This window comes from Eleutherodactylus coqui, chromosome 4, assembly GCF_035609145.1.
Source record: "Eleutherodactylus coqui strain aEleCoq1 chromosome 4, aEleCoq1.hap1, whole genome shotgun sequence".
NCBI classification, from domain to species: domain Eukaryota; kingdom Metazoa; phylum Chordata; class Amphibia; order Anura; family Eleutherodactylidae; genus Eleutherodactylus; species Eleutherodactylus coqui.
The window spans coordinates 53,905,545-53,930,787 of NC_089840.1; the positions used below are offsets into that span (position 1 = coordinate 53,905,545).

Here is a 25,243-nt window from a genome sequence, read left to right on the forward strand (position 1 = left end):
GATCCCGGAAAACCCATTACAGGATTTTATGCTACGCTCCAGGTCTAATTTACATACATGGAAGCTCCAATGGCAAAAAGGGCTGGGATCTCTAATAAATTGGCCATTCAGAATATATATATATATAAAAGCGTTTAACATGATCAAACCCGCATTTAAGGCAGCAACCCCCAACTTATTCTATGGTGGAAGTAACTGTTCCAGTACTTGCATTATCTATTCCTCAGCCTGCACCCCTACTTACTGCAGTACTCCATCCATCAGGTAACACTTCACACGCACTCGGTGAGAACATTATTCTACAAAAATTAGAAGGTTTTTTTTCTAACGGAGACACAATTAAGCAATTTTACATAATTTTGTGGTGCTGAACATTAAAATGAGATCACAAATGTGGGATTGGTTCTTGTTTGGAAGTTGCAGAGGTAAAAGGTTAAAAAAAATTTAAAAAAAAAAAAACTAACTGAAAACTGCAGTGTTTTGGGGATTTAAATTACTTCTCTCTTTCTTACACGTTTTAGATAGCGGTAGTGAATTTGTGTTGACTATTTGAAGAGCTGCACAAGAGAACGCAAGAAGAACTCAGCCATCTTATCCAGGAATTGCCCAAGAATAAAGCAGGTTCTTTCCTCCTAACCCCCCCCCCCCCTCGATATCTTCCAAAGAACTACTAATAACACATTTCCAACACCATTCCTGTGCTCAGCACCCGAAAATCATGTAACAGCTAATCAGGTCTCCATTACAAAACTTACATAAATGTATCAATGAAACTGCTGCCCTCCAGCGCCTACCTGATTACGACTCTACCAAACGGATCTCTTATTTTCCTGCAAGATTCACTAGTAGCCAAGATAGAACTTGCAATTTTTCTTGCACGCATCAGTTATGCAATTCGTACGAGTAGCAACATGGCAGATTGGTACAGCGTGTTAGGTGCGCAAAACCCGTGCACAGAATACGTTATGACCATAGACTCGTGTGAGACAGCCCTTAGCTACACCCAACACAACTAATAATCACCCCCTCCAGAAAAGGATTCATGCCCAGAGATCATCGCAGGTTTCATCTCTTTATTTTACTCCTAGCTTTTCTTTACAGGGAGGGAGGGGGGGTGATCAGACAGGCAGTAACATGGAAGCATCACTACAGTGTTCACACGTATGACACACAGATGTTAGTCTTCTGTGTGTGGACACTGAAGAGCAAGCAGCAGGAGCATGGAGATGTACTACACCTCTCAGATCACCGCTGTGTTCTCCGTGGACAGAAGCTTACGCACACAGGATTAGCCCTACGTTTGGTACCTCCTTCCTATGCGATGAAGATGATGATGATGATGATGAGGATAATGATAATGATACGTTTTGACAAACTCATACATGATATTTTATGAAGCTGCCTCTGTCTGGTCCTTTACATGCTACTGACATGTTAAGATCTAAACCGCTAATCCCTGGTAGAGGCAGTCATGTGATATGACACGGGCCCCTTAACGGAACATGTAGTGGAATCTGGAGACTTAAAGCCCTGGGGAGAGAAGGAAGAGCAGAGATGTGAGGTGACGAGAGGGCTGTGTTGTCCTCATCTTCAGGACTGTAACCTGAGTCCAATGATTACTTTAAAAAAATAACGGAGTGATTTGTGCAGGTACAGAACAATACATTCACAGTAGCTGCTGTGTGCATAGCCGTTCCTGACTGCAGAGCGATGTGGGGGTGCCAAGCTGCTGCTCTCCACAGCTAAGGAGCAGCAGAACACGTGATACGCGAGGGGGTGAAGTCACACAAAACGCCTCAACACTGCGGTCGGCTCAGTTTATCTTCATCCCAGTGACAAGACCTCTTTTTTTTTGCTGTGACAGTAGGTAAGTGAAGGTTAAGAAGCACAAAATCCTAGTGGGACACAAGAGAATAGGGGTAGAGAGCGGAGAACAGCCAGTAATACTATGGAGAAAGGTCCCGAAGTAGAAGGTAGTGGAGGGAAGGGGGGAAATATGGGGTGCAGGGCTGGCATAATGGGAACCCAGTGTTCAGAAGAGGGGAGCGGAGGGCAGAGCCTCTGGTGTCACAGGGCAAGCAGTGCGCAGCTTTTTCTTGCGCCTATGAAAATGGCAGATTCCTACTGGCATTTAGCGCCAGTCCCAAAAGGCAGGTCCTCCCCCTTCAGTTCATGTTAGTACGAAATAGAAAGCAAGATAAAAGTCCAGACTGCCTCAGAATCATGCCGCCCGCAGCTAATCTGTCTTCTTCACAGCGCTGTTGCCATAACTGGAGCCTCGCTCGATCTCTGTCACACCGATCAGACGCCGTACAGCAAACGAGGCTGGAGAGAGGTGAGAAAATAAAAAAAAGAAGTCAACTGAAGAAGAAAGACCACATAACAGAAAGGAGTGACAACGGGAAGCTGGAACGATCAACTACCTGTCCACATGAAGCCCATGAACGCCAGGATGAGCAGAGGGGAACCGCTGGCAAAGATGCCGATCGCAAATGAGATGAGTGGAGAGAGGAGAAGTGTGGCCCAGAATAAGAAGTTCAACAAGGTCCATAGGCGACGTGGGGGTACAATCTGAGTACCAGGAAAGGTGCCCTCCTGGATATACTGCTCCTGCAAAGCATCCTGAAGAACAAAGTCTATAAACATGGGAAATCTGTTCACACACCATCTACACCTATGACTTAAAGCATCCAGATGAAAGCTTTAAGTCGATGCTGGTTACTATAAGCTGCAATACTATACCAAACCTTCCAGACACCCCCTACCCGTCCTCGCCAGGTTCTGCCCCCATTTCCTGCTAGTCATTGGGTGTACTGCTCTGCCCAGTTTACCTTCTCCTGGTAGAGCTTGTGCAGCCAGGCTGCAGCCTCCTGTTCGTCTTGTGGGATCTCTTCTAGGGGAAAACGCCTGAAAGAACACAAGAGAAGTTCGTGGAAGTCACAACTAGGAGATAAGGCGGTTCTTGAGGAGAACGCAGTGCAGTCTTCTCCGTAAGAGTTGATGAGGATTGAAGATGGAAGTAAAGTTGTCAGGCTTGTTGATGGACTGGATGGCATCCTGCTCACCTCACACACATGTCCGCTTCATATTTCTTCCCATACAAAATTCCCAGTAAGGATGGATTCTTGTTTCCACGAAAATTTAGGGTCACGTCATACACAGCAGTGACTGTAAGAAGACATGAAAAATGCCAACACTAACAAAAATATGGAGGCACATGACTGATACTGTCAGCTATTGAAGAACATAGTAATGTGTAGGCATGTCCAAGGTACACAGCCCCACCTCCTGCTCGATGGATTTTACAGAGGGCACATGCATCTCGCTGAACAACTTGGAGGCATTAAAAGGGTTTTGTCATTAACCAAGTATAATTTTTTTTCTATTCCTCCCGTGTCAGTCTTATTACATCTTCTCTTCCAGTCCTCAGGGTCACATCACCTCCAGCCAGCCAGATCCTCTCCTTCCTATGATGTAGCGTACATCCTCGGCATTCTGCAGGTCAGATTACGCTATGTCACTAGCGACGTATCGTTCACAGCCTAGAAGGAAATGCCGAATCCTCGGCAGCCTGCTTTAGCGCACAGGTGCGGGGTCTCGGCGCCAGTGTTCATATAGTATATGAACACTCAGAGCAAGACACCGCACATGCGCAGTCGCGGCGATAGCCCACGCGCTAAAGCAGGCTGACGAGGATTCGGCATTAACCGCTAGGCAGGGAACGCTACGCCACTAGTGATGTAGCGTACACTAACTTGCAGGAAGCAGAATGCCGATAATGTACACTCCATAACAAGATATGGAAGAATAAGCCGGCTGGAGGTGAGGTAACCTTGGGGACTGAAGGAGCCACGAGAAGATCGGTGAAGAGATGTAGTAAGAAGACTTCCTGGAGAGAAATAGGTAAGTATAGGATTTTTTTTTCTAATGACAGAACCCCTTTAAATCTTACAAATGTAGACTAGCCACAGCTATTTACTCTCCAGATCGGCATTAGCCATTTGGCTGATCTGCCAACAAATCTTTTTAAGGGACTGAGCACTGTATTCACCGCTAGACCATGAAGAAATAACTCCATCAGTACAGCTGTAGTATAAAACATATGTATTTACTTTAAAGCACTCACAGAGCAGCGCCGTGGAGCCCGATTTTCCCTACAGGGTTATCCTTAAGTTAATAACACTAGAGGTAAAGTGTTACTAAACTATTGAATGACTTTTCAGAATAAAGCGGTTTGAGTACGCACGAGGAAGAACAGAATTTATGGCCATTATAGGACCCATTTCCTGCATTTTTTAGCCATTTGTCCCCTTTTATAGGCTCAACTGTCGGTTTCCTCTGATCTCCGTTCTAGGAGGGCTGTAGACTAGCAGCTGTAATACTCCCATAAACCACATACCAAAGAAGAGATCCCGCTCTTACTTCACTATAGCACACCCTCAAAAGCAGAAGCATAGAGAACATTATACAGCAGTAATGCGCAGTACAGCTGTGAACCTAAGACTAGGGTGAGATAAAACACTTACCATAAGCTGCAACAGCATTTGTGTGTGTCTGCCTCTTCCTCCTCCTCTCTCCATAGACTTCTATAAGCTGCAGCTGTAATGTGATCTGTGTGTACGGGCTTGTGTGTACGGATTTTATTAGTACATTCAGTGTGATCAGTGAAGGAGGAGAAGTGGTTTATAAATGGAGAAAGAGGCATTTGTTCTCTATTAAAAATTATTACAAATGTCTTATTTCGCCTGTACTATTAATTTATGCAAAACTAAAAACTTTATTTACTTTTTAACCCTAATTAGAAAGATACTCGAAACTAGGATTTCACATTCATGGCTGGGTTACAGGAACAATACGTTAAGGAGATAATCACCTGTACCACGGAGGCACTGGACCGCAGTCGTAAAACCTTTGGTTCGTGGCAGGAGATGATGTTTCAGTCGTGCCAGCCCCTTTTTATCTGCCACTTCCATGCTGATCTTATGCTTTGTTTCAGTGAATCTTGTCCCTTCACAGTATAGCAAGAACTAGGAAGGAAAAAAAGTCCCAGTGAAACCATCAACCCGCACGGAGAAGGAGGTTCAGGGAAAAGGTCATATCACAGATATAGTCACTACAGAGACAAAGGTCCTGCTAGGTAATCCGAGAAACTGTGCAGATAGTCCTAAAATAACAGATAACCACATTGTCCTTCAACCACAATCCTTCCCATCATAGATTTAGCCCTCTCCCAGATCTCCTCATACCTCACCAACTAAAAGTTTAGTATATCAAACTCGATCACCGCTTCCTCGGGATAACCTTTGATTCAGTCTTGTCCTTTGAGCTGAATATCGAAACCCTCACCACCTCCTACTGACTCCAGTTCAAAACCATCTATCAAATCTGCTCTTGACTCAAAATCAAGTCAACAAAAATACTAGCACATGCCCTTCATGTCCCAGCTAGACTACTGCAACATCCTTCTCTGTGGCCCCCCATCCAATAATCTTGCACCCTCCTCAACTTTGCTACCCAGTTAATCCACCTCACCACTCGTTACTTCTCTCCTCTGCTCTTCCTTTCACTGGCTACTTGATGTCCAGCTGATTCAGTTCAAAATACTAACAATGACGTACAAGGCCATCCACAACCTGTTCTCTATACACCTCTGACCTAATCTCCCAGGACCTACCCACATGTTAGCTCCGGTCCTCAAGACCTTCTTTGCTCTTCTCTCATCAGCTCTTGCCTACAAGATTTCTCCCCTGCATCCCCATACTCTGGAACTCAATGCCCCAAACAATCAGTATCTCCACCACATTCGAAACCTTCTTTAGCAACCTGGAAACCCAGGTCTTCAAAAAAAGTCAACGCTTTGTAAGAACCTTTATTCCAGGACCTTCTAACCTTCCACACTGTCTCTTTCCCCCTTCCCTCTGTACCACTCTCACTCAGTTTTTTTTTTGGTTTGCTTTTTTTGGATCCCCTCCCCTTATGTTACATACAGCATCCTGGAGTAATTGTAGTCATCAGCATTTTAGTTCATCACAAGATCCTTTCTTTTGCCATCAATGCTCCCTGCCCGCATCAGAAACACATGATGGTCTTGTGCCGAGAGGCCCAACTAATCACCTCCAGGGTGGGAGTAGTGGAAAAGATGTCTCTATGACACAATCCATCAAAAAGGAGAATTCTGCAGCCGCCAAGCTGCATGCACTCACCCACATGTATTCTGGGTAGTCCCGCAAGCTGTGTAGCCCATTGACAACAGTGTCACGATCTTCTTCCCACTTGCGTTTACAGAAGACAATTTCCAGGAAGTACCACGTCCAACCAATCAGCGGGACCATCAGCAGCTCTTTCTTTGCAAGAACTTTTGAACTCTTGTGAAAAACAAAGAGAAAAGAAGAAATATTTGATAAGAATAAATGATGGAAGCTTCTCAGATGCCCTGAGCTGTGGAGAAACGTGTTGCATTTCTGGTATAATTAGGTTAACCGTTGGGCATAAAGTTGTACCATCTTGGCTGATACACAACCGTACCATCTTCGCCCTTATGTAAGAGCTCCGTCAGATCACATCCCGGGTTATAAAAAGTTATGATCCTGGAATGTAGAGTTCCTGCTGCATGTTGTGGCCATCATGGTACTCACCCCTAAAACACCAAAACGTTCACACATGGTCCAACCGCAAAGGAAGTCAATCTCAAAATTGTGGTTGAGGATGATGATGACGTGTTCCTTTCCGAAGTGAGATACTGTCTCCTGGTCACTGAAAAGGGTGCACTGTGTGCCGGACCACCACTCTAGCAGCATCACCAGTTCTGAGAAAGAGATAGCATTAAGGGACTGCACAACGCTGCAATGCCCTTGTATTACAACGCTGCAATGCCCTTGCATTACTGCTGAAAGGTACTTACGGCTCCACAGCGAGTAGGACATACGGCAGTTGATCCTGCGGTACAGCTGCTTGTTGTAACTCCATAGCGGGAGGGTACATAGCTGCAGAAAATTGAGGATGAGTCCACTTACAACAAAGACAAAGCCAATCAGCAGGTGAACCACAAACTGCGTCTTTAGGAACCCCCAAACCCCCATTCTGGAGCCAGCATTCAGTGCCGCTTACACGGACCCTCACTCAAAGCCACCGTCCTAAGGAGAAAAGCAAAACAAGATGAGCGTCAGCTAAAGTGGGGGAACAAAGTGTGATTGCAACCTGCCATGACCTAGCCTTTCTGTACAGGCGCCAGTATCCCAACTCACATGTGTACATACATCAAACAAATAACCTCTGTTTACAGGACTTCTTTCGTCACTCGTCTGCATTAATTTAGAGTTTCCCCTGCAGAAACGAGCCTCTCCATTAAAAAGAGTAAACTTTTTTCAAATGTCCAACATGCAATAGAGATATGTCAAAAATTTTGATCGGTGGGGTCCAGGGGCTGAGACCTCCACTGATTGCTAAAATGAACTGGCAGAAGGCACTCATCCGAGTGTTGTACCTGTTTGGTTGTTTCCATCATGGTTCAGAGTGATGTATGGGTTCCATAGAAACTCTATGGAGTCCGTACCGTACGCCACTTGCAGTGCGGCAAAGTGTTCAGCTGAGCACTACTGCCCATTTGTTTAAATGATCAGTAGGATTCTCAGCACCTGGACCTCCTCTGATCAAAACTTCTGACATCTCAAAATCACGTCAGAAGTATGTAAAAAGTTTAGTTGCCCTTTAACATAGTCTGGGGACACCTACAACATTGGAAAGTCATTCTGTCAAAATACACCTGCCTCACTCAACAGCAGAAAAATATCCAAACAGTCATCAGATGCTAGAGACGTCTATCTTCTCGTGGTCTGCTAGGTGACAATATCCATCCTGGATTATCTTGATCCAGTAGGAATGAAAAGAAGATCAAGTTGAGAACCCCGAATACCGCTGAACCTGAAGACCACCCAGCGGCCAATGACCACAGAGCTTGAAATCACATCTTACACCAATCAACCCAACCTGCGACAGAAGAGGTAAGAAAATCCAAGACGACCCTGGTGGCAACATGGTACAATAAAAACAATACTCAGGCGTGACATCGATTGGGAGGGCTAAAGTAGACCAGTACCCCATTGTTGAGGTCAAGATGTTGGGATTATACGGGCAGGACACAGGAGGCAAGAATCCAGGGTTGGTAACGGAAGACAGGCGAAGGGTAACAAGGGTTTAACATGCCGCTATCAATTACTATACACACAGAAGGACTCACCAGTACAGATAATACACCAGGGCCAGTGCAAACAAGGTAGCACACACCCCGGAGAACAAGCAGACGGCAGACTGATTCGTGAACATTTTGGTTCAGAGATCAATAAGTTCTTCAGAAAAAGTCCACGGCTGACCCGATTGAAGAAAAAGTGCAACGATGATTAAATCAGCTGGGAAATATCAGACAGGCCACTCGCTATGAACCCCAAGACCGCAGGAGTGACACCCCATTAAAACGTCTGTGATCCTCACAGGCTGGGGGTCATTTCAGGTCTCAGGTCCCTCGTGTCCACTGCAAGTTGTCAACAGCCAACAGAGGGTCCCGAAAACCCCAAGGAGGGGTCTTCCCCTCACTTCTGTTATGAAAGGGGTGACTATCAGAGGGTAGTCTTTTTAGGGGTGCATCTCCTGCCGATTCTTCTTCTCCGGGATCCAGCACACAGACGTGACAGGTGAGAGTCTTACTAAAGCCTGACAATCCCTTAGGATTAAGCCTGTGAGAGACAGATCTGCAGGGTCAGCAGAAGCCAGGACAGGGCAGGACGCCCCCTCATTCCGTACACCCCCCAACTCCCAGCAATGAACACGATTTAAAGAAAACAAGGGGAATTAATCAAATCATGAACATCAGATCATGAACGGGAAACAAGACCGAAAACAAAGTACGTAATAGATAGAGGACCGTAAATCTGATAATCTGATTAATGAGCACACAGACAGCACAAAGCTGAGGGTGGAGACCCAACGCATCACAACATATAACACGTCACACATACTACTGCACATTACACAACATAGAACACGGAGTTCCAAAGCGGCGGACCGCAGTGGGAGTTGCAGGGGTGACGGTCATATTAGAGACGGAGCAAGAGCAGAGCCATCAGAATACCCCCGCACCCACTACTCCCCCTAACACCACACAGGGGGCAATTTTCAACTCGGTCCTTATGAAGTCATAACCCAAGAGTGATTTCTTACATGCCCCCCCCCCCCCCCCCCCCATAAACTTTCATCACTTCTGACGAACTTTTGTTAGCAATCGTTGACCGCTGTACAAGGGCCTTAAAGTATGACAGCAGGTTCAGAATAAGCTGCTGTGTGTAAGTGAGGAATAACACTATTTCTACACATTATGGGACTTGTATGGCATTTTTCAGCAGTTTCCCCTCTGCTAGCTATTATGACTTCCAGTTCTCTCTGAGCTGGTTGGGAGCAGCCTGCTGTTATGTTGTGTTGTATACACTCATCATCTAGAAAGCAGTAGATTCTGTTCCCTAAATCTCAGTAACACACATAAATAGCAGCATAATATTGGACACATGACTGAGCAGTGTAGATGCGATTTCAATAGCTGTAAATCACTATTAGCTGCAGCCTCATCTGAGTGAACCTCTCTTTCCTCCTGCCTCTCATATGCTTCTATGAGCAGCATGTGTCATCACTCTCCTGCATTTCTTGCTATCTGTCTTATCTGTGTTACTAGAAATGGACTTCACATGACAACAGCCTGTATAAACCTCTGGATCTTGAGACGTGAGTTTTCCATTGCCTGACAATAAGAAGGTCTAACAAAAAGAAGCAGAAAGACTCGTTACTAGAAGATGCATTATGTTTGGTTTCACATCTGCGATTGACCCTTCGGCTGAAGGTTCTGTTACATCCGTCTGGTGCGGTTCGGCCGCGGGGATTCCCCCTTTCCTGATCCTCGAATGGAGCAGGAAACCAGAATCCCCAACAGAGATGTGAACCCACCCGAAGAGCATCAACCAGTGGTCACGGAGGTCTTCCCAGCGCTTGCCAGGCTCCTCCTCACAAAGGACCATCACCGTCAGGAATCACTAAAGGGGTTGTCTCTCCAAAAAGAAGGCAGCCCCAGTGTCCCCTGAAATGCGGACAACAGAGGACATACATACGCACAGGTTTAAGCGCTCAGCTAACAGCAGTACCATTGAAGTGAATGTGTCTAGAAATAGGAAAGCGCCAGATGGATCTTGGAAGATAAACGCCACAAAACACTCTTGTTAAAGATGTCGGCTCCCCTGGTGCCGAGCGGGGATCCCTGCCAGGAGGAATTCACCCACCTAGCACATGTAGTCGTGGTACGCTTGGCATATAGACAGAAGTCACTCCTGAGCCATGGATTCCAAGGACGCAGTTGGCAGCGTGAGGGACCCAAACACTGATCAGTGGAAGCGTGATAGTCCAAAGGAAGCAATAACTTCCAGCGCAGTATGAAAAATCCTCCGCGCCCGAAACTTCTTATTAAAGATTATTTATTTCTCCAAAGAGGACAATACACACAGGACTTTCTGTATTTTCTGTTGTATTAGACTTGAGAAAGGTGCCTTGAGTGCCGAAACGCGTTGCGGCCAGTGAAGGACTGTTTGTTTCCTCTTTCCACATTCCTTGGGCTACGTTTTGTTCCTGTGTGTATTTTCCTCTTTGTAATTAATCTTTATTACAAGAAGTTGAGAGTGCGGAGGATTTTCATACTGCGCTGGCAGTTATTGCTTCCATTGAAGAGAATGTTGCAGAGTTGCTATTCTGCTAATGGAGTCACTGTGTACATACATTACATTACTTATTCTGTACTGATCCTAAGTTACATCCTGTATTATACTCCAGAGCTGCATTCACTGTTCTGCTGGTGGAGTACCTGTATACATACCTTACATTACTTATCCTGTACTGATCCTGAGTTACACCCTGTATTATACTCCAGAGCTGCACTCACTATTCTGCTGGTGGAGTCACTATGTACATACATTACTTATCCTGTACTGATCCTGAGTTACATCCTGTATTATACTCCAGAGCTGCACTCACTATTCTGCTGGTGGAGTCACTGTGTACATACATTACATTACTTAACCTGTACTGATCCTAAGTTACATCCTGTATTATACTGCAGAGCTGCACTCACTATTCTGCTGGTTTAGTCACTATGTACATACATTACTTATCCTGTACTGATCCTGAGTTACATCCTGTATTATACACCAGAGCTGCACTCACTATTCTGCTGGTGGAGTCACTGTATACATACATTACTTATCCTGTACTAATCCTAAATTACATCCTGTATCATACTTTAGAGCTGCACTCACTATTCTGCTGGTGGAGTCGCTGTGTAAATATATTACATTACGTATCCTGCATTATACTCCGGAGCTGCACTCACTATTCTGCTGGTGGAGTCACTGGGTACATACATTACTTGTCCTGAGTTACATCCTGCATTATACTGCAGAGCTGCACTCACTATATACATACATTACTTATCCTGTACTGATGCAGAGTTACATCCTGTATCGTACTCAGGGGCGTAGCTAAAAGCTTGTGGGCAAAAGTTTATCTTGGAGCCCACCCCCCACCCCAACTTCTCTTAACCCCTTAACGCAGAGGCGTAACTTGAAGCTTCTGGGCCCCAATGCAAAACTTGTAACAGGGCCCCCAACTATAATGCTTTATTCATAGTACTGGGCTTCGTATATGAAGAAAAGGGGCCTTATGGGCCACCTAAGGCTGGGTTCACACGGGGCGGATTTGCCGCGGAAATTCTTTGCGGAATTTCGCCGCGGCAAATCCGCATGTGGCCGCTAATCCCGGGATTAGCCAACCATGTGGACGAGATTTCTCAGAAATCTCATCCACACGGGATGGCAAATCCGCTGCGGCTAAGCCGGTAGAAGCCGCTGCTGCGGCGCGGATTTGCTGGCCGGAGCATGTCCATTTTTTTTTCCCTGCTGCGGCCGCGCTCTCCTCTATGGGAGCGTCGGCAGCAGTGGAAGAGCTAGCGGCCGGGCCGCTTCAAAGCCGCCGCGTGTTTTGCAGCGGCGGTTCTCCCGGCGGAAATCTTGCGGTTTTTCACTGTGGCTAAACCGCGAGATTTTCGCCGAGAATCCGCCCTGTGAGAACCCAGCCTAAGGCTCCTGAGCCCGGGTTCAACCGCATCCCGTATAGGTACGCCAGTGATTGTGCTGCAGAACTGCACTCACTATTCTGCTGGTGGAGTCACTGTGTACATACATGATTTATCCTGTACTGATCCTGAGTTACATCCTGTATTATACTTCAGAGCTGCACTCACTATTCTGCTGGTGGAGTCACTGTGTACATACATTACATTATTTATCCTGTACTGATCCTGAGTGACATCCTGTATTATACTTCAGAGCTGCACTCACTATTCTGCTGGTGCAATCACTGTGTACATACATGATTTATCCTGTACTGATCCTGAGTGACATCCTGTATTATACTTCAGAGCTGCACTCACTATTCTGCTGGTGGAGTCACTGTGTACATACATTACATTATTTATCCTGTACTGATCCTGAGTGACATCCTGTATTATACTTCAGAGCTGCACTCACTATTCTGCTGGTGCAATCACTGTGTACATACATTACTAATCCTTAGTTATATCATGTATTATACTTCAGAGCTCCACTCACTATTCTGCTGGTGGAGTCACTGTGTACATACATTACATTACTTATCCTGTACTGATCCTGAGTTACATCCTGTATTATACTTCAGAGCTGCACTCACTATTCTGCTGGTGCAATCACTGTGTCCATACATTACTTATCCTTAGTTATATCATGTATTATATGCCAGAGCTGCACTCACTGAAGATGTAGATACGTGGGAAACTGTGGACCAGACACCCCCATCCTGTATCCAGACTCATGAAACCTCCCATGTCTCCCACATCTACTACATGTGATTACACTGGGGTTGTCATCTCCTGCAGGTCCCCCAGCACTGCTCATTGTCATCAGGACCCTCTATGCTCAGACCTGTTCCCAAGGGATCAGCCAACAATCCCGCGACTGTCTGCCCGATTGCCCCATTCATATTAAAGGGGGTGTCCAGTCACTGAACAATTTTTTTTAGCTACAGGTGCACACGTTAATGACAAAACCAGCGGTATCACCCGTCATCTTCCCCAGTAATCCAGCGCTGCAGCCCCGTGGTCCTCCTGGTCTTTACTGTGGAACAGCTACCACCTGACCGCTGTAGCCAATCAGAAGCTGCAGTGTGCAGATACCTTTCACCTAGCATCACCTCTCAGATGCTGGGAACCATGGCCAGGAGAACAGCACTTTACCGCTGCAGCCTCTCACTGGATGCAGCGGTCAGGCAATAGCCATTCCACAGCAAGGACTGTGGAGCTACAATGCTGGATCAAAGAAGGTTACTCAGCAACCGGACAACCCCTTTAAAGTTCAGGCAGAGACCTGACATCACTGGAAGACATACCAGCTCTGCGTATAGCCGATAAAGGCTTGTACCAGAATCACAAGCTGTCCACAGGATGGGGAATAACTTGCTGAGGAGTGGGGGTCTCACTACTGAGACCCCCACTGATCTCAACAGAGTCCTGTGTCCCCCTCTGCTTGTCAATTCTCCACCCCTCCCCCCACAGTAATATCAGAACGAATGGAGCGTTGGCGAGGGGCGCACAATCAGCGCTCCAGTCATATCAATGGAGTTGAAGGAAGCACCTTGCTGCTCGGCCATCTGCACAAACCCGCTGAAAATTAATGGTGTGACAGCGTGCCCGCGCCAACATCGCTGTGGAGAGGGGCGTAAGCCGCAGTGAGGAGGACTGAAACACAACATGCCTGGTCCCAGGTTCAGTGGGGGTCTAAGTGGATGAGACCCTCCACCCATCAGCCAGGTGTGCAGAAACAACCCCTTTAAACTGCCCGACCCAAGCGCCAATGTTGAAAAGAGAAAAAAAAAGTGAAGTTAGATTTTCGGCAGGGCAGCCGTTGCCAACACATGTTCCGGTGAGGTTTTCAGACAATGGTCGATCAAAATGGCCAAAAATCGACCACCTAGCATCAGTGCCGGCAGGTTACAGCCCTTCTAAATGGAACGATTATCGTTTGGACTCCTGCGACAATCTAAACAATTACGGTTCGGTGTAAATGCACGCCCAGACTGATCGGCCGTGTAAACAGACACACTTATGAATGACTGCCAGGTGTGAATGGAGGCGGGTGGGAGGGAAGATCCCCGGCCGCTCCGCCTCCATTCACTAGTGATGATCGTTCCGATGCATCGGCATGATTATTGCTCAGGCGACCCGTTAGACATCTGCACCCAACAGGTTGTCCCTTGTAAAAGCACCCTTACCCCAGCGCTCTCTAGCGCCCCCACCTGTCACCAGTACACTCCTGCTCCAGGAGGCCTCAGCCCCACCCCACCCAGGTGTTGCCCTCACAGTCAGACTCCTCCCACCCCGCCTTCCTCAGGTGTCCCTCTCACAGTCCGCTCCTTCACCTTTCTCAGCTGCCCCCCAGTTAGTTTCTCCTACAGTCTCCCTCTCATCAGCCCCTCCGATCACAATCATACAGGTGTGCGCCTTAAGTTTAGGGGGTCTCCCCAGCCTCCCCTCCCGGTTTTCCCGTCTCTCACCGGATCCAAACGTTACACCTGATCGCCGGAAAACCCGCCTACAGATGCCGGCCTGAACCGGAAGCTCACGTCCACGTGGAAAACTGTCCAATACGCAATCTGCTGCAAGCACCTCCCACCACACAACCACACCCCAATGAGGGCTAGTCGATAAAGACCACGCCCAGTCACCTGTCTGCGGTCCCATTCTGGCCACGCCTACTCCATTAGATGACAGTCGGGGCGGGAATTCCGCCTGTCACTGTAACGCTGCGTCTATTGGCTGCCGGCCGCTAGGGCTGCCGGGAGTTCTAGTTGTCCGTAAGGAGCCTAGAGGTCAGAGTGACCCGGATTAGTGGCTGCACGTATAGGTGTGGGCTCGTGTATACAGCTCCTACTAGCGCAGATATCGCCATTACAGTGTCTAATATCCTCCATATAGAGTGTGTAATACTTAACATATCTCTCAAATACCACTGAGCTGTCATTGTCCCTCGTTCCAATACTAGGGGTGATTGACTGTCTTTTGTGACGGCCCCCTGATCACCACACCAGCAGGGGGCGGTGTGCCGCTCAATAGCAATGGCAGGATTGAGGCGCTCAGCCGGAGGTCTCTGGACACAAACACTGCCGTCGTGAGTGGCTAATCTAAACCTGGATTCATCACTGAAGACAAGCCGGAGCAGTCCAGTTGTGTCATTCATGACACCGCTGCACATGGAGGTGACGGAGGGTGTCAAATGCAGAACATGTAATGGGCGCTGTGAGACCAAATGTCCTTCAGCCAAGCGCCTGGAAATGGTTCTGACAGACACGGGTGTAACGATGGCGCCCCCTATCTCTGGATGGCAGACAACAAAACAGTTGGAGCTGCTCGTGCTTGTCGGACGATCAGACGCTCCTCTCTACTGGCGTTCTGTCAAGGTCATCCTGAGCCCGGTCACCTTGCGTGCTCTCATGCATCCACTGGTCCCAACACCTCCTAAGGCCGCCTCTCCATGGTCGCCTGGGGGAGGATGGGGAGCACTGTAAGACCTCCGCAATGAGCCTATCTTATTGATAGGCTCACCACGGAGAATCGCGGCATGCCACGAGCAGAGAATCATAGTGATTCATGGACGTCGGGCTGCGCTTTCCATAGTTATACTATAGAAAGCATGTCATGTGAGCCCTCGGATCTCGCTATGATATCTCGTCTGCGGACAGGCAGCCTAACAGTCCGGTCAGAACTGCCCAGGTCAGGGACAATTCGTCGATACGACCATCCAGCTTCTCACATCCCAATAATGTGCCCCTCTCAGACTCTGGTAGCGGGGCGACATCTCTTCTCTGCATAATAGAGGCATCTGATGGTCAACAAGCTCTACACAAGCGGAAGAAGAGGTCACTACATACAAGGAGCCTTTTATAGGCCAAGGGTGGAACCACTTTTAGGACATCAGGTGACAAGACCGTTCATCTAATCACCACAACTATAGTCATTTGAGATGTAACTGCATATATCTGTGTGTGCTCTATTACCTCACATATCCCTATATACAGCAACTAATACCTCACATATTCCTATATACAGCATCTATTACCTCACATATACCTAAACACACCATCTTTTACCTCACATATCTGTATATACAGCATCTTTTACCTCATTTCCCTATTACAGCATCTATTACCTCACATACCCCTATATATGGCATCTATTACCTCACATATCCCTATATACGGCATCTATTACCTCACATATGTGTATATACGGCATCTATTACCTCACATAACCCTATACACGGCATGTATTACCTCACATATCCCCATATACTGCATCTATTACCTCACATATCCCCATATACAGCATCTATTGCCTCACATATCCCTATATACGGCATCTATTACCTCACATATCCCTATATACGGCATCTATTACCTCACATAACCCTATACACGGCATCTATTACCTCACATATCCCTTTATACAGCATCTATTACCATACATATCCTTATATGCAGCATCTATTACCTCACATATCCCTATATACAGCATCTACTACCTCACATATCCCTATATACGGAATCCATTACCTCACATAACCCTATACATGGCATCTATTACCTCACATATCCCTATATACGGCATCTATTACCTCACATATCCCTATATACAGCACTTATTACCTCACATATCCCTATATAGAGCATCTATTACCTCACATATCCCCATGTACAGCATCTATTACCTCACATATCCCCATGTACAGCATCTATTACCTCACATATTCCCATATACAGCATCTATTACCTTACATATCTCTATATACAGCATCTATTACCTCACATATCCCTATATATGGCATTAATTACCTCACATATCCCTATATACAGCATCTATTACCTCACATATCCCTACATACAGCATCTATTACCTCACATATCCCTATATACAGCATCTATTACCTCACATATCCCTATATACAGCATCTATTACCTCACATATCCCCATATACAGCATCTATTACCTCACATATCACTATATACGACATCTATTACCTCACATAACCCTATACACGGCATCTATTACCTTACATATCCCTATATACAGCATCAATTACCTCACATATCCCTATATACGACATCTATTACCTCTCATATCCCTATATACAGCATCTATTACCTCACATATCCCTATATACAGCAACTAATACCTCACATATTCCTATATACAGCATCTATTACCTCACATATCCCTATATACAGCAACTAATACCTCACATATTCCTATATACAGCATCTATTACCTCACATATACCTAAACACACCATCTTTTACCTCACATATCTGTATATACAGCATCTTTTACCTCATTTCCCTATTACAGCATCTATTACCTCACATACCCCTATATATGGCATCTATTACCTCACATATCCCTATATACGGCATCTATTACCTCACATATGTGTATATACGGCATCTATTACCTCACATAACCCTATACACGGCATGTATTACCTCACATATCCCCATATACTGCATCTATTACCTCACATATCCCCATATACAGCAGCTATTGCCTCACATATCCCTATATACGGCATCTATTACCTCACATATCCCTATATACGGCATCTATTACCTCACATATCCCTATATACAGCATCTATTACCATACATATCCTTATATGCAGCATCTATTACCTCACATATCCCTATATACAGCATCTACTACCTCACATATCCCTATATACGGAATCCATTACCTCACATAACCCTATACATGGCATCTATTACCTCACATATCCCTATATACGGCATCTATTACCTCACATATCCCTATATACAGCACTTATTACCTCACATATCCCTATATAGAGCATCTATTACCTCACATATCCCCATGTACAGCATCTATTACCTCACATATCCCTATATACAGCATCTATTACCTCACATATCCCTATATATGGCATTAATTACCTCACATATCCCTATATACAGCATCTATTACCTCACATATCCCTACATACAGCATCTATTACCTCACATATCCCTATATACAGCATCTATTACCTCACATATCCCTATATACAGCATCTATTACCTCACATATCCCCATATACAGCATCTATTACCTCACATATCACTATATACGACATCTATTACCTCACATAACCCTATACACGGCATCTATTACCTTACATATCCCTATATACAGCATCAATTACCTCACATATCCCTATATACGACATCTATTACCTCTCATATCCCTATATACAGCATCTATTACCTCACATATCCCTATATACGACATCTATTACCTCTCATATCCCTATACAGGATATGAGAGGTAATAGAAGTCAGGATACACTGACTTATAGAACCATGTGATATACAGCATATAAGACCTTAAGTATTCCTATATACAGTATCTTATACCATCTATCCCTATATACAGCCTTTGTTACTTAATGTAACCTTTTATACAGCCGTTCTTACCTCATATATCTCTATATGCAGATTCATGCATTTCTTTATACAGGCAACAGTACCTCACACATGCAGAGGCGGACTGGAACCTAAAGTGACCGCATGTTGTACGTGTACTCAAACACAAGGAGGTAGGGGTCAGCAAACCCCCAGCCGCAGCCATGTTTGCTGTAGGAGGGAAGAAGAATAAGCAGCGTGTGCAATTTGCAGCAGCAGATTCTCTACAAAGCACAGAACATGTTAGGATTGGAGGTATACATTAAAGTGTCTCCTATTTTTAACCTGTTAGTATAGATGAGCGAGTATACTCGCTAAAGGCAATTGCTTGAGCGAGCATTGCCTTTAGTGAGTATCTTCCCGCTCAAGACTGCAGGTTCAGGTGTCGGCAGCGGGCACGGAGCTGCGGGGGAGAGCGGGGTGGAACGGAGGGGAGATCTCTCTCTCTCTCCCGCTCCCTCCTGCTGACAGCCGCTACTAACCCCCCCCCCCCCCCCCCCCCCCTGCGTCGGCACCCAAACCTGCAGTCTCAAGCGGGGTCGATACTCGCTAAAGGCAATGCTCGCTCGAGCAATTGCCTTTAGCGAGTATACTCGCTCATCTCTACCTGTTAGGCCTCCATGACGTAAATAAACATCACTGAATATGACAGACATTCAGGCCACTCTCACATGAAAGTGGCACAGCGCCGCGATTTTACTTTTGGCAGCAGCGTGTTCTAGCGCAACCCATCATTGTGATGGGGTGCGCTAAATGGCCAAATATAGAACAGACTATGTTGCTGAAAAGCGCCATACAGGGGCGTGATCGAGCGCGTGTCTGTAAGGCCCTAATGATTTCAATGGGAGTGTTATACCGCGATTGACACGGCTTTCAAAACGCCATGTTAATCACGGTAAGAAGCGCCTGTGTGAGAGAGGCCTTACAGAGGTGTGCAAAAAAATTGCCTCACATGCTTCATTCAGTGCTTTATACTGAAAACAGTAAGGCCTTATGTACATGGGAAGAATGCATCTAAAAAATCTGCGCGGGTCTTTTTTCCCCGGCGTGTGGAACACACGCGCGGGAAAACACCCGCAGCATGCTACATTTTCTGTGGTTTTCCCACACAGACAGCTTCCATTGAAGTCAATGGAAGTAATTTGATCCGCGACACAGCCGTGGATGAGACTGTGGCTGTGCCGCAGAAAAGCAGGATATTAAGGGGAAAAAAAGGATGCGCCTGGACGCATCCGCCGTGCAGAAGGAAGAAGATCCTGCCACGACGGAGGAGACCCGCGCCAGACAGGTGAGTAAATGTCTTTTTTGGCCTCATGGCTGCGGGCACAGCTGAAAACCGCTGCAGGATTCTGCACTGGGAATGCATGCATGCCCGTGGACATGAGGCCTATGGCTATATTCATAGAGATGTGATTTCAAAAACAACCCCACACACTCCGTTTAGTTCATATGAACCTATCTTTTGACACGTGAAAAATCGTTTTGACTGTGCGTTTTTTTCATGCGCCGGAAAATCGCCCATGTGAATGAATGCATTGGAATCCACTGCTTCTCATGGTAGCAATTTTCAGCCGTCATTTCATAGCGGCAAAATAGCTACATAAAAACGCTCATGTAAATGAGGTCTTAAGGTGATATGGGTCATGCAGAAAACTATGAGATGGCTGCCCAAACCACGATAGATCCACCACCATGCTTGACTGTGTCAGGTAGACAGGTGGGATGATAGGCTTTCTTTGGCGTTCACTAGACACAAACCCCTCTTGTGGTGGGAAATAACGTGGAAGAGGATTTGTAAGACCAAACTATGTTTCCAGTCAACAATACAGAGATCTCTCCTATCATTTATTTATACCCAGGACGGTGACAGTAACAAGGGGGCATCTTCTACGTCTAGAGGAAAGAAGGCTTTTACATTAACATAAAAGAGGGTTCTTTACTGTAAAAGCAGTGAGACTATAGCCCATTTACACACAACAATTCACTCAAAAGCCATAGTTTGAGTGAATCGTTGTGTGTAAATTCTCCCATCTTTCACTCTTCAGCTGAAGGATGATTTTTAGGTGAGCATAAAATCCATCATTCAGGCGGAGAGAACATAACACAGACCACATACCGTGTTTGCTGTCCATGGTGCTGTATTCTCCACAGGAGCACTAATTACATTGTATTCAGCTTGCAGCCCCGTGGCAGAACAAAGGAGCTAAATGCAGAGAACAGACCACGTGCTGTTCTCTGCATACAGGTCTAGGAGGCTCATTTACATGCAAATGAAGGTGATAAGCTGTAATGGACATTAGTGTCCATTAGCAGTTTATGCAAAATAAACGCTCAAAACCTTTCTTTTGAACGATTATCTTTGCGTGTAAATGTTCCTTATGGAACTCTCTTCCTGAGGCTGGATTCAGACGAACGTATATTGGCTCGGTTTTCACGCCCAGCCGATATACATCGTCTCTCTCTGCAGGGGGGGGGGGGGGGATGGAAGAGCCAGGAGCATGAACTGAGCTCCCACCCCCTCTCTGCCTCCTCTCCGCCTTTCTGCCCTATTTGCAATGGGGAGAGGCGGGATGGGGCGGGGCTAATTCTCATCACTTAGCCCCGCCCTCTCCCTTCATTGCAAATAGTGCAGGGGGGCGGAGAGTTGACGGGAGCTCACTTCCTGCTCCTGGCTCTTCCATCCTTCCCCCCCCCCCCCTGCAGATGAGGACACTGTATATCGGCTCGACGTGAAAACCGAGCCGATATACGGTCGTCTGAATCCACGCTTAGGACGTGGTGATGGAGGACTCACTAAAAGAGCTTAAGACGGGCCTGGATGCCTTTCTTGAGTGTTACAATGTTATAATCACTGATTGCTTCAGAAGTATCGGTGATCCGGATATTATTCTGATTGCCAGATTGGAGTCGGGAAGGAATCTTTTTCCTTTCAATGAGGAAAATTGGATTCTAGCTCATTGCTTTTTTTTCTTCCAAGACATTTTATTGCTTTTTCATAAACATAACACGTAAGATTGTAACACATAAAGGAAGGCTTTCTGATATTGTACACCTCAATCATATAAAAAAGCAACCTTTAACGTTTTCAGATATCTTGTACAAAATCACCAATAAACCTTCTTGAACTGAATAAACTTCCTATGTGTATTGATACTCATAATTAACGATAACAAAGGGGGGTTGGGTACACACCGACGGGTGGAAGACAACAAAGGAAAAGGGGAGAAGGGTAAGGAGGGGGGGGGGGGGGCATCCAGGATCCATTCTTAATTGTATCAGCTGTTATATACATGTACTGTATGTATACCACACGTTCACTCACAATTGCCTGTGGCTAGCCATCTCGAAAACCTAGGTGTATTTCGTATATCTATCCAGGTTGCCCAAGCTCATTGCTTTTTTTTGCCTTCCTCTGGATCAGTGCTTTTTTTCCTCGGCATTTTGAGCCGAATCTGTGATGGAACCTCCGGCCAGCTGTTCCTGCCCAGATGTGAAACCGGCCTTGCCAGAAGCATTATTATCAATCCTAGGTGTTTCAATTATTTTGATAAACCCCTGTGTATCAGGTACATCATTGCTGTACAATCGGGTACGGTCTGCAGAAATGCTGTGGAATTGGGTGCGGAAAATACGCATTTTACATACAAGAAATGTGGATGAGATGTTGAGAAATTTCATCCACACTCTGCAAAGAAAAACCACAGAGTAAATTTGACTGGGGTCTAGACTTTAAATTCACAGCAGATCAGTTTATGCTCTAGCTTTTCAGAGCAGATCTCACCTGTTCAAATGAGGGGGGTGAAATCCACATCAAAATCTGTATGTTAGACATGCTGATTGTGAAGCACCAATAACTCTCTCCCTTCCACCCGCTTAGTAGGAAAGAATCTTGGCAGCAGCAGATCTTAGGTCTCATGTCAACAGCTGCATAGGCATTTCATTGAGCTTTATGGCAATTGCAACCCCTAAAGTAAGAGGTCACGAGCCTGTGGAATTGCAACCCAAAGGCTTCTTTCCCATGAGCGTATATCGGCCCGTTGCATTAAATTCCAATGCATCAGATCACATGGCCGTATTCCCGTGACGTAAAAGTGCCCTGCTGGCCAATAGAGCGCCGGGTGTTTTTACGTCGGGCCCAAAAGATAGTCCTGGAACTATCTTTTAGGCCGACGTGCCGCTGTATGGGCTCCTATGGGAGCGAATGACGGTGGCCAGAGAAAAGAGGTGGGAGGGAGTTTAGCAGCGTGACTGCTAAACTGCCTCCCTTTGCTCTCCTCCCAGCTCGCTCTTTGCAATGGGAGGGGACAACGCTGCAAAATCGCGATCGCCAATGTGAAACTAGCCTGAGCCGGTGATGATAAAATCACGTCAAAATCGCTTCTTTGTACCCGCGATTTTTGATAGTCAGCAATGCTTTTTTTTTAAATTAAATAACTACTTTGCATTGCATTGTTGCAGCCCGTGATAAAAACGCACAATATTTTATTGCAAAACCGCATTGCACACAAGTTTGTTGCGTTGCAATAAAAAGGAGGCTCCATAAGGAAATATGGGAGATAAAAAAATCAAATCGCAGAAAGATAGAGCATGCTGCGATTTATTTATTTTTCTTGTTCTCTCGACATTGCATGGTGAAAACATTGCTAAATAAAAGAAAACCATTGAAAATCATTAATTTCATAATCTGCTTCTTTTTTTTTTTTTTAAACTGACTCTCGCATCAGGCAAAAATTGCTAGTTTTTCTTGCCCATGTGAAACCACCCTAAGTGTACCCTTAATTTGCCAATCCTTCAGATGGTGGAATCATTTCAGATGAACGATCCTTGATCCAGTCTACCTATAGTTAGGTGTACATGAATATATATGACAGCCCAATTTACTGGGCCCCTGTCAGTGCAGCAGGTCCAGTAGGGAGCGAGAAGTGCTGTGAAGGAGAAGCTGCTCCATTGGCATATGGCTTCTCTGCTCACCATGCTCATTCTCCGATGAAATCAGTACACTGACAGGAGCTTAGTGTAACAGGTTGTGACACATAATAATGTACACCAGATGCATTTAAATAATTGTCGGTGTACTGGGTCTAGTGGAGAGTGAGAACTGTGAGTAGGAGAAGCCATCTGCAGCTTGGAACGGCTTCTCCTTTACAGCTCCCAGGGTAAAGCGGCGTATGAGAGGGACGTGAGAATTGTAAAACACTCTTGGGGTGGTGGGACACAGGGTAATTAAAAACAAATTATATATAACACTGAAATGTATTAATAAACTAATACGGGAAGAGAACAGTGTCTGCAGCTGTTGTAGAGAGTACAGGTGCGGACACATCAGGATGGAGCGCCCTCTATAGTTATATAGCTAGGTGAAGATCAATTTCTCAGCCCCGTCTTTACCTACCATGTGTCCCCAAAAAGAAAACCGTCTCGTATATTAATTTTTGCCCTAAAAGAGGCGCTACGTCTTATTTTTGGAGGATGTCTTTTTCTACTTTCCTAGCAGACACAGTCCGGGTGCCTCGTGCTGGTCTCCAGTGTTTCAGCACGCTTGCTTGCAGTCCTCAGCCGCCGACAGAAGATCGCTTCCTGGTAATGAGGTTCGTAAACTCCACCTCCAGGAAGTGAGGGTTCTGATTGGTTCCCAAGTGCCGCGGCTCAGCCAATCAATGCAGCGCTTGAAGAACCAATCACAGCCATTGCATTGGTTCATCGAGCGCTGCATTGATTGGCTCAACCACAGCGCTGGAGAACCAATCAGAGCCATTGCTTCCTGGAGGTAGGGTTTACAAAACCCGTTACCAGGAAGCGATTTTATGTCGGCGGTTGAGGACTGCAAGCAAGCATGCTGGAACTCCTGGAGACTAGTGGGAGGGACCTGGACGAGCCGGCTAGGTAATACATTTTTTTTATGTAGTGTAGCTAGGGCTTATTTTCGTGGTAGGGCTAGATTTCAAGCCCCACCCCCAAAAAACAGGGCAGGGCTTATTTTTGAGGTAAGTCTTATTTTTAGGGAAACAGTGTAGCTGCAAAGCAGATGAGGCGTTTTATAAGGGGATTTACACACAGTATGGAGTATTCCGAAACAGTGTTGTGGAATATGCCGTCCCTGAATTCTGCAGCAAAATCGACGCTGTTTAGTGCAGGTTTTGATGCGGATTTGCCAGCAGGATTGTGCCATTTTCAATTCCACACTAATATTCGCATGTTAGCAGTGTGGGTTTTGGGGCAGAATATTCTACAGGAAGGCATATTCTTCAATGCTACTGCGTAATATTCCATCCTGTGGTCCCTAAGAACAATGTACAGAATAGGCTAACAAAAGCCTATTGCAGAAATGCTTATAATCCCCTATTCTCTGTATTAAAAATAAAGTGCAGGTTCTCTTTAAAGCCATATCATATGCTTCCTTTCACTTGCTCTGCAGATCCAGAAAAAAGCATCCATGTAGGGCCGCTTTCACGCAACTGAGAAAATATTGCAATATTTGGGCGTCGCGAGACGCCTCAAAAAAAGTTTTTAAACTTAGTTTAAAAATAACTATAAGTACATTGCGCTAAAAAAAGTACAGGAATGGGTTCTTCATTATGTTTCAATTTATTTCACCTGTCAGTGCTTTTAATGTCATGGCTGT

General features: G+C 45.7%; 1 protein-coding gene across 3 annotated transcripts; it reads right to left on the reverse strand.

The window, feature by feature from the left end:
- Positions 1–1,059: 1,059 nt before the first annotated feature.
- Positions 1,060–18,652, reverse strand: AGPAT3 (1-acylglycerol-3-phosphate O-acyltransferase 3). 3 transcript variants are annotated; one of them, XM_066599445.1, is made up of 9 exons: positions 18,634–18,652; positions 6,902–7,133; positions 6,636–6,805; positions 6,204–6,365; positions 4,874–5,027; positions 3,066–3,168; positions 2,832–2,907; positions 2,424–2,622; positions 1,060–2,325 (listed from the first exon to the last, which is right to left on the reverse strand). In XM_066599445.1, the coding sequence occupies exons 2-9, from the start codon at positions 7,077–7,079 to the stop codon at positions 2,237–2,239; spliced, it is 1,131 nt and encodes a 376-aa protein (XP_066455542.1). In that variant the 5' UTR covers positions 7,080–7,133; positions 18,634–18,652; the 3' UTR covers positions 1,060–2,236. The 3 variants fall into 3 exon arrangements, with proteins under 3 accessions (XP_066455542.1, XP_066455539.1, XP_066455541.1); XM_066599442.1 differs by lacking the exon at positions 18,634–18,652 and adding an exon at positions 14,668–14,755; XM_066599444.1 differs by lacking the exon at positions 18,634–18,652 and adding an exon at positions 14,386–14,435.
- Between the last annotated feature and the right edge of the window lie 6,591 nt (positions 18,653–25,243).